Genomic DNA, 10,948 nt, shown 5'->3' on the forward strand with positions numbered 1-10,948 from the left:
TAAACGTTTGATTTATATACAATGCACATAATTCATTTTTGTTGAAGTTACTGTTTGCAGAGTCATGGAAACAATCTGTTTCAAAAGATAACTAAATTTTACTTGGGGGTATGCTTTTAGCATGATTTTCAAGTTAAAATAAATATGAAAAATAATATATATGCAGTAAGGACACACTAATATGAGACTTTCAAGACCACAATGTAGCCAGGTACGATGTTTCATCAAACAAAATTAAAGAGATTATAAACATAGGAAATATTCATACAGACAACGAAACCAAAGCATTGACCATGAAACTAAGCAACTAATAATTCAAGTCTTAATAGCCAATACAACATTTTTCTTTGTCATTAACTAATCACACACCACACAAGGGAACAAGCAAACTTTGAAACAGGATTTATAAATAGACATAAGCAGAAGACTTGGTTTAAACATTTTAAACATCAATGCAGTAGACTTGGTCAGATGGGAAGCCAGAAGTAAGGAACTCATCATCTGCACCAAAAATCTGCAAGTTCTTGGACTCCATAAGAAATTCAATTGCCTCATTGTTGAATTTCAGCAGAAAAGCCAACTTGATCAGCTCAGATAGTGCAGGAACATGATCATGATTCTCGCGCAAAACACCCTCTGATATTGCTTCAGAGAAATAGGTAGCATATTTTATCAAACTCCCATTTCCAAGATGCCCATTCATCTTCTGAGTTAAAAACTTGGAACTTTCGCTTTCCCACCGCACCATTCTGTTTGCCTTCTTAATAATGATGTCACCTGATGACAGTGATAAACTATAGCTTACAGTGACTGGCTTCATTGTCTCAAAGAAGCTAAGGTTGAGTAGGCCTTGAACAGCATTGTGCCTCTCATCTGGTTCCATTTTGAGGCTAGAACAAGCAAGAAAACCAAGAATAAGCTTGACTAACCACTTCATGTTGAAAATATTACAAGCATCAACCTGATTATATTCATCGCCATTCAGTAAGGATGACTCTTCCTTAGACAAAGATTCAGAGATATTTTGAGCACCAATTTTTCTATAGATGTCAAACAATTTACACCTGGACAGTGGTGCCAAGTTCTGAGGAAACCAGACAAAAACGTTTTCATTCTCAAAAAGCCTCTTCAGATAAAGGTTATCAGGAATAAAAACATCCTCCTTATCTAACAAAAATATTTCATTGTTGCCTGATGTTGCAGGCAATTTTATCAACTTATCAGAGAGTTTCTTCTCCACACTTGAGCTTGCGTGTTTCAGCATAAACATCCAGAACTTAGAGCACTCGTCGTATGACAGTTGTTCCAATGAATTCTCCCAATCATTCCATAGGTCAACATAATCATCAATTGAAGGCTTGTTCCTCACTTCCATGGCAAATGAGAAAAAAGGAAGAATATTCTTTTCATAGATATCTCGCAAAACATAATATTTTGAATCAAAAAGTTTATCCTGATCATATATGATACATTCTTCAGGATTCACCCAGATTTCACCTTCTGGAATCCAAATCTTTGGGGCAGATTTATCTTCTGGTTTCCACTTGTATTCACTTAAGTACCTATAATCACACAGAAAATACAACAGATATCACCTTTAATATAATTTTTAAAACTGAACAAAATAAAAGGGGAAGAAGCTTCTTTAGAGCAGAAGGAAGTACCTATATACTTGCACGATGGTGTTATAATCAGAGAGACACTCAAGGTGACAAGCAACCACGAAGCACCCTTTCTCAATGTCAACAACGACGCCAATTGCATTGAGTTCTTTCTTGTAAGATAAAATTTTGGGACCATAAAAATTCTCATCAATGAAAGGCCCATCAGTTGGCTTCAAGAATGAATTCCACTTGGAATCGAACAACAAACACTTATCCAGTGGCCTATAACCAGCATGTGTCTTCAACCAATTTCTGGACAGTCTTTCTCTGAAGTCATCTTCAATGAAAAGATTAGTCCTGTGCATTAAAAGTCTGATGCATCCCAGAAAAGCTAACACACTTTCAGGAGTAATGGTGGAGGGATCTAAAGGAAATTTCAAACATTTAGGCACAAACATGACCCCATCTTTCAATTCAGTAACAACACCAATGCTCTTCAGCTCTTCCTTGTACTTGCGTATTTCTTGACCATAACAGTTGTCACTGTCGTCAATGAAAGGAAGACAAGTTATTGTAGATATAGTTTGCCACTCTGGACCATATAAAATGCATTTTCTTGGACGCCTATAAACACCAACCCTGGTTTGCAACCACTTCTCATTTCGTACAGTCAATAAGAAATCAGCAGGAAATCTATATTGAGTTCCCTTCAGCAGCCTGAAACAATGGAGAAGAGACTTGACATGTTGTGGGGTAAATGAACGTTTCGAGGCTTGTTTGAAGAGACAATGAAATTTTTGGATAGCCTCCTCAAAATCAACCACCACCCCAGTTTTCTTTAATTCACCTTTGTAATTAAATATCTTCTCACTGTAGAACTTGTGATCAATCACTGGAAGATCATTAAACACCGCGAAAAGGCAGCCCCATACAGGATCATACAAAAAACATTCACCTGGTGTTTTATACATTCCATTATTTGTCTTCAGAAAGCTCATACCTTTGAATAAATTTAAGAGTTTACCTGAGCTAGAGGACTGTTTTATACATTCCATTACCAACAGAACAGCCTCAGCTGTTAAACATGCCAAATTATAGGCTGGTTTTATATGATCAATTACAACCTTGTAATTTCCACTGAAGCCAACTATGACGCCAAGCAACTTAAGCTCCTCTTTGAAATTATATATTTCCTCACCAAAATAAACCTGATCAATAAAAGGGATGGCACTAATTTGTGATGCAACTCCCCATCCCGAATCATATAATACAGATCCGACGGGAGACCTCAGACCATGAGATGTCTTTAACCAGCTTCCCTTTCTGATGCTGTTGACAAATTTGTCTGAAGGAAGAAGGCTTTGTCTCAGATATTGGATGAATTTCAGCATCAAAATAACATGATTCCTGCTTAAAGTGAAAGATTCTGCACGATTCATTAGTTCTTTTCCAATGAATTCACACGCTTGCTCATAACTGAACATCACACCAACTGTTTTCAGCTCCTCCTCATACTCAAGTATTCTTCTACCATAGAAACTCTCATCGACCAATGGAATGTCAACAAGAACAGAACCATTTTGCAAAATTCTTCCCAATGATGAGCGAATTAAGAATGACTTTGAGGGTGGCCTCCGTCCAGTGACTGTAACTTTAAGCCAGCTTCCTTCCTTTATGCATTTCAAGAACTTCTCTGGTAGACGCCCTCCTCTGTACTTCAGGTTCCGAATCCAATCTAAGAGCAAAAAGGCATTATCTTTTGTAAGTGGTGTATCTACAGCAGGAAACCCAGCATTTGGTGGAGATATATAAGGAACGTCAGAAGCATCAACATGATCTTTCAGGAATTCGATTAGTTCCTTATAGTCTGTAGATTGGCCTGCATAACAAGATTGCTGTAAATACTCCTTTCCCAGCTCAACATAATTTTCACTCCTCCATGGATTAGAAACAATCAAGTCTGCCCATTTGCTCACATTTGCAGGTAAAAGGACCCCTTTTCTGCTGTTAGTCACATGTCCATAGTTGTCAACAAGTGGCATAGAAGTAACCAAGCTATCAACCTCCCGACTTGATAAGTAACCGTTAGACAAAGAATGATATAAGAAGTGAGCATATATAATGGCATGTTTACAGTTTCCTTTAATAGAACTGCAAAGTAAATTTGCAAAAGAGTGCACATTCAAAGTAGTCACGTTAACCTCATTTTCCAGCCATTCCAATAAAGTTTGCCTGTGGGGAAAATGCAAGACAGCTTTCTGTGTCAATTCTGGCAAAAAAAACAGGTTGGATGCACCTGAAAACTCCCAGTTCCAATCAATCATCCAAGAACAAGGACATAACTGATTCGGGTCTGCTATAACTAATGGCTTTCCACCATAGGTGCAATCAGAAACACTGAAATAGGACAGGCTCCCATCAGAACACACATACTTCAACAATGGAATGCTAACCATGTTGGATCCATCAAACTTCATTTCCCAGTTTGTAGCAACAAACTGTAGAAGCTTCAGATAAACATCTTCAGATACTCCATCCACAAGATTGGAACTTCGAATGCACTTTGCATACCAATCAACTTTGACCTGTTGAACTCCTAAAAAATTTAGTATTCCATCATACTGGCTTTTATCAAATGAAGAACTCAAAATTTTAATTCCATCGTGAGATGATAGGTTAAGCAAGAGCACTCCTTGCGCACGAGCCTCAGACAAAATATTCCAAAATTGAGGCAGTAGCCTTCCCACTTCACAAGGCTTAAAGAAATGCTTCTGCTCTTTGTATGTCTCAATAGGAATAATTTTTTCATCAAGCAGTTTTGATTTGATTTTCTCCCTCACATGATTTAACTTCTCATAAGGAGAACTATTAATGGGAATGAATTTGAACATGGGAGCCAAACTGGACAAGGGAGCTTGATCTGATCCTATGACAAGTGTTTTGAAAGCATCCATAAATGCTGAAGGAATACAATCTAGTATCCCTTCGTTCCACTTATCATCAAAGAGAATTGTCTCCCTTGATGAAGCTAGGACAAAATCTGCTTGAATTATGAATGGGAAGTTAGTGACCATCTCTGTAGGAAGATATGCATAGACGCCAGGTGAGGTCCTTCCCCTATGAAGCCTCTCTTGATTTGGTAAGGCTAATGTAACAGCCCATTCCTCAACATCCCTTCTCCTTTCCACCACATTTTCAAGCCTCACAGGAAACTTCTGCTTCCACATATAGTAGCTGCATTCCTTTTCAGAACCACCTTTTTCCTCAGCAGATAGATGAAGTGTGTACGACTCAGCATTCATGTTTTTCCTTGTTACAAAGTTAATTTCACTTGAAATAGATATAGAGTTCACAGTGTTCAGCTTCGGATCATGATTACTTTCTCTGACAGAAAGGTGTCTGATCTTAGAAAGGAACAACAGAACTTCTGGATGAACATTTGACAGCTGCTTTTTCACCGGATTGACCTTATCCTGCTTCAGAGGTAAGACAACTGTCGTAGTTGGAACAGCATTGTCACCAGCACCATATATCTCCTCTATGTCAAGACGGGTTGGCTTCTCAACCCATTCAGGAACTATATAGCCAAGGCCGCAATGTTGACAAGGATTCTCGTTGAACCGTATCTGATATCCATTGCTAAAAATATGTGGCTGAGTAGTAACCAGAAATACACTCTTGAAACCAATTCCTGCAATCCAACCATACAAGAGACTGTGTCATTGATTTGCATCATTTTTTCTCATTTGGCCACTATTATGCACAATCATGCTAATTTATTAACTTAGCCTTTCGGATGATAGTAACATGTTTAAATTTGAGTAATGAGAACCATATTTGGAACAAGAAATACTAAAACATTGTTAACAATTACAAGCATTATTTTCATGCAACAAGGTTTTAGGCACTGAGTTGATTCAAGCTAGTTATGTGCATATATGAACAATTTATACTGGTATTTAAATACAATTTAATTATTTAACTAATCTTCACTGAAGGCATGACCCACACGTCTCTACTGAAATAATATACAAACTCTTTTAGAGACATTTAAGAATTAAGATAGAGAATGTACCTTTCTCGCCTATGTAACCACTGCTCCTTTTGCCTTTCTTAGTGGACCGTCCAACACTGCATATAGATTCAATGTTTTTAGGGGAGAAACCCTTTTCATTGTTGAAAATCAGTAACGTGGCTGGAGCACCAGTAGCTGTTATGTCCTTAGTAGTTATGATGAACTCCAGTGAAGGACTCACTCCTTCAGAATACTGATTATCTTCAGCATTCTGTGAAAGTAACAATAAATTTGTGATAGTAAATCAGCCACTATAATTGAATAATATAATTTCATCATTTCTGGTAAGTGTATCAATTAAGGCAATACATTGAACAGATAATTAAGAGTGGATATCTGCCTCAAAGTCTCTACTCTACATTAAATAATTGGAGAACTATCAAATATTTCAAATGCATAAATCTAAAATCTTAAATGATTCTACATGTCCAAAGCATCGTTGTAATTTTAAGAAACTCCATTTAAAACTTAATAGACAATCTGTGAAACTATAATTGACATTAAGCTAAAATTTAAAAGTTTTGAATGTCACAAAAAACTGTATAAGATACCAATAGGGATGGCAATGGGTAGGGTATGGGTAGGGTACTACAGTACCCATCCCCATACCCGCGTTTTAAAAAAATACCCGTACCCGGCCCCATACCCGCGTGGGTATGAACATTAATCCCCGTACCCGTACCCTCTGGGTACCCGCATACCCGTTTTGTACCCATTACCCGCGCTTGTTTGAGAAAAAAATATTTATAAAGAAAAATATGTTTATATAACTTCACATATGTAGCATAATAATACAAAAATTTAATATGTAGTTGCCGAACAAGGTACAAATATAGATAAAAAAACAAATATTCAAAGATCATAAATGTTAAATGTATCTTAATATAATAATTTTCTAAACTAAAATTCTTAGAAACAATAAGCAAAAACTAAACACACAAGTTATTTGTTAGTGATAATTCTATTTTGTGTGAGATTTGATTGTTGGTAATGTCAAAACGACAACGAAATAGATCTATACAATGGTTGTCCCTTCGTGTGGGATCACTTAGTAACCTCTTGTGATAACATTAACAACTAACTCTAATGAATAACATTTCATAGTTATTAAGTTTTAGTGAAACAGACATTGAGAATGAGAATAGAGTTAAAGTAGAGAAGTTCAATACTAATAACAAAAAGTTGAAACATAAAATATTTTTTTTAACTTTTAAATTTGAAATTGTAAGAAAAATAATAGATTTAATTAAAATAATATAATATAATTAATATATATATATATATATTAATACTAGTATTTTTTAATTCATATACTATACGAAAGTATTTTATCAAAAATATAAATTTTTGAAAAATTATTTTAGTGAATTAAATATTTATAATGTATATAAATTTAAATAAAAGAATTTGAATAAAAGATAAATAGTTACAATAAAATTTTATAATAAAGAAATATACGTGTATATTAAAAAAATTATACTTTTTTATCTTAAAAAATTAACAAATAAAAATTAATAATAATTTTTTATATTTATATCTTTTCAAAAACTTTTTTGAATGTGAATAAATAGTAAGAATAATATTATTTAGATTCAATAGATTATAGTTGTGCTTGTAATACATATGTTACATAAAAAAATATTATTTTAAATTAAAATATAAAAATAAAATTTAAATATTATTAATAAATAATAAGTTTACAGTAATAGTAGGTGATTGTAAAATTTATAAAATATTTATAATATATTTATTATTTATCATTCACTTTATGATTTAAACATCAATATGATTTTATTAACAAAAATATTTGTGTAAAAAATATTTTATGTGTGTCATATATGAATAATATTTTAAAAAAAGTCAATCTTATATTAACTATGTAATAATTAAATTGTGTTAGTCTAATTACATGATATAAAATAGTAAATAAATTTTTCTATTAAAAATATAAACCAAAATAAATTTTTTGGTTTACTTTATTATTAAATATATTTTTATATTAATCTTATATAACTTCACATAAGTAATATAATAATACAAAAATTCCATGCATAATTGTAGAATAAAGTTTAAACATATATATATATATGCGGGTATGGGGCGGGGTGAGTACTTAGATACCCATACCCGCACCCATCCCCATTAAAATTTCCGGGTTTTTACCCGCACCCATACCCGTACCCGTATAGCGGGTAAATACCCTACCCATTGTGGGTAAATTTTGCGGGTGCCCATCGGGTACTTTACCCATTGCCATCTCTAGATACCAAACTTAATTAAAATGACATTTTATGTATTTTCTTTTATTCTATTTATAAAAATGCATGCGAGTACTAGTTATATAGCTAAAACTAAACTAGATGTGCTTACAGATATTGCAACAAGGAAGCAAAGCAAAAGCAGATCATATGACTACCATAATTTACAGAAAGAGTCTTTTCATGATAATATGTAAGACTGCACTTAAAATTTCTGTTAAAAAGATTTGTATGGATATTGTTACCCTGCATTATTCTGTTGAAACTTTATGTAAACACATTTAGTTAAAAAAATGATATAAAAACAATTTTTATAAAAGCTTTTGGTCCTAAATAAAATAAATTAAATAGCTATTATATGTGACAACAAAAAATTTAATGAATACATACCAACAAATGATTAAAAAGGAAAAACAATAAACAAAAGTTTCATCCAACATCTAATACTATTTTAATTTACGGAAAACAAAATTGTTTAAGTAAAACCGAAGACAGGAAAAAATCAAAAACCATAATTGAAAAAAATATATGGCAAAATAGAACTCAAGGAATATAATCTTACTTTAGCTGCTGATAATATGGTAATCAATAAAATCAAATTTGTGTGTAGTGGACAGTATTAGCACTCAGCTTCTTTGTGTAACTTAGTAGTTACATGGCAATTTAGAGACAAACAATTTAAGCAAACAAATCAATGTTATAAAAACATACGTTCTCAAATGAGTTATTCAAACTTAAAAAAATAGTTTATTTCAACAATTTAATGATCAAATTTATTATATAAGATTCTATGTTAAATATAAATAATACTTCCGATCAAACGTTTAAGTACACAGTCATACTTTTCAAATATATAATTAAATAAACAAAGAAGAGAAAATGAGAATGATGGTAATTAAAATTAAGTAGTGAGTGGGGACCTGAATGAGTTCCATGAGAAAATGAACATCTTTGGCATAAAGTTCAACAGAGAGATTTTTAACAGCTTGATGCAAGTCTTCAATCAATGGGTTTGGTGTGCCCCCAATGGAGAACTTGTTCCTTCTTATCTCTTCAATGTGATCCTTTGGAGTCCCCATTACGTATCTCACTCACTTGCCTAAATCACAGTCACAAAGTGTCAACAATACTGAAACAAAATGGGAAAAAGAGTGAATATAAGAAAGACTGACAAAGCATATGAACAAGTTATGTGACCCTTCGTTTGCTTATTAATAAGCTCTGAAGATAAAACAACTTAGTCAATAAGCATTCTAGCGGAACTTTTCAATTTCTTCGACCTTTCCACTGTCCAATGACCAAGAGGCCTATTGCCACCTAGTCAAAGCATTTTCAGAATGCTAATGTTTCTTTAGTGATTTTAACTATGCTTTTATCCTTACAAGGAAATGTGTTTAATTTTAGTTTTTACTAAAAAATATACCTATCCGGAATTTGTACAAATATATTTATATTTTTTTTAGTTAATTTAGATTTAAAATAATTATAATTTCAATAATAATTATTTTTAATGTGACAGAAAAATAAAAAATGTAAAATAAAATTTTGATTATTTTTAAAATAAATTATATATAAAAAATAGCTATAACAGTTAAATTTAATTTACATGTAATTTTAAAAATTTGAAATTTTAATAATAATAATTTAATTATAAATTAATAAATATATTTGTGTGTTATACAATTTTATTTATATTTTTATTAAATTATTTATTTAAAATAAACAAAAAATTATAATTTAAATATAAAAATATCTAATAATAAAATTTTATTATATTAAATAATATCAAATATAATTATACTGAAAATTATGATAAATATATTTTTCTATATAAATTTTTTTTGTATATTTAATATATTTTTTATCTTTTTTATCTTTTTCAATAATAAAAATTATTATTTTTGTAGATGTAAACATAAAAAATAAATTTTTTAAAAATAAATTAAAAATAATATAAAAAATAAAAAATACATAAAAAAAAAGTATATACCAATAAGTAGAAATATAAAAAAATATTTTTTATTAAACAATGAAGTTTAGTATTATACTCAACTACTCAAGTAAGATCTACTTGAATAAAAATTAATTTTTATTTTTCAAGAATTGAAATGAATATTAACATAAATTTATATGATGAATTATGTATAAAATTATTAATTTATGATTTTAAAATAATATATTTAAACTCAACTTATAATAAGTAAATATATACTAATGAGTAATTATTCTAATTTAAAATATTTTTTAACTTTTAAATTATTATTGATTTTAAGAATATGATACCGTAAATAATTATATCAATACAAAAAAATATTTTTATTGTACTTTATATTTTACGTATAATTTAGTTTATAATTGGAGAATGAATTGTAAGTCCATTACATGATTAAATACTCAAAAAAAAATTTAAAAGCATTAAAAATTTAATTTTAATCTCAAAAAAATTTCAATAATTATATAATTAGAATATAAAATATTAATAAATAAATATAGTTTGAAATTTTAATATTAAAAATTTTGAAAAAACTATTTTTATAATATTTTAAAAATTAATTCATGTCTTTATTTTATTGTAGATTTTTTTCATAATTGTAAAAGAAATATTTAAAATATGAAAGAAATATTAAAAAGTTGAAGAGCCCTGAATCACTGTTAAAACAAATTCTATGTAAAACATCCTCTTTTCATTTTTTGGTAAATTATGTTTTGTTCAATATTAAGTAGTATTAGAGTGCACTTAGAAGAGAGTATAAAAGATTTCTAGAAGAATTTTGGTGCAGGACTTCTCACTCAAGCGAGATATGTCTCACTCAAGCAAGACAGATATTTTAGGATGGGGCATTCTGGAGCAATCTCGCTCAAGCGAGGTAAGTCTCGCTCAAGCGAGAAGGGATGGAGTTGCCTTAACTGTTCTCTTGCTCAGGCGAGAAGGGAGCTCGCCCAAGTGGGAAGCAGCTCACCCAAGCGAGATGGAGCTCGCTCAAGGGAGGTATCGCAAAGAAATTTGGAAC

The 10,948-nt window shown here is 31.1% G+C and overlaps 1 protein-coding gene across 1 annotated transcript; it reads right to left on the reverse strand.

Moving 5' to 3' along the window:
- Positions 1–442: 442 nt before the first annotated feature.
- Positions 443–9,016, reverse strand: LOC113850672. Its single transcript, XM_027481239.1, has 4 exons — positions 8,858–9,016; positions 5,680–5,890; positions 1,665–5,295; positions 443–1,562 (listed from the first exon to the last, which is right to left on the reverse strand). The coding sequence occupies exons 1-4, from the start codon at positions 9,014–9,016 to the stop codon at positions 443–445; spliced, it is 5,121 nt and encodes a 1,706-aa protein (XP_027337040.1).
- Positions 9,017–10,948: the final 1,932 nt, after the last annotated feature.

The sequence above is a fragment of the Abrus precatorius genome, unplaced genomic scaffold (assembly GCF_003935025.1).
Source record: "Abrus precatorius isolate BTA unplaced genomic scaffold, Abrus_2018 Scaffold9, whole genome shotgun sequence".
Classification (NCBI taxonomy): Eukaryota; Viridiplantae; Streptophyta; class Magnoliopsida; order Fabales; family Fabaceae; genus Abrus; species Abrus precatorius.

Bases quoted from the DNA above. Each gene is read 5' to 3' on its own strand.
- LOC113850672 (XM_027481239.1), bottom strand. From the start codon at position 9,016: ATGGGGACTCCAAAGGATCACATTGAAGAGATAAGAAGGAACAAGTTC. The intron at 5,891-8,857 runs GTCCCCACTCAC...TTACTTTCACAG, and splicing joins TTCTCATGGAACTCATTCAG to AATGCTGAAGATAATCAGTA. The intron at 1,563-1,664 runs GTACTTCCTTCT...GTGTGATTATAG, and splicing joins ACCATCGTGCAAGTATATAG to GTACTTAAGTGAATACAAGT.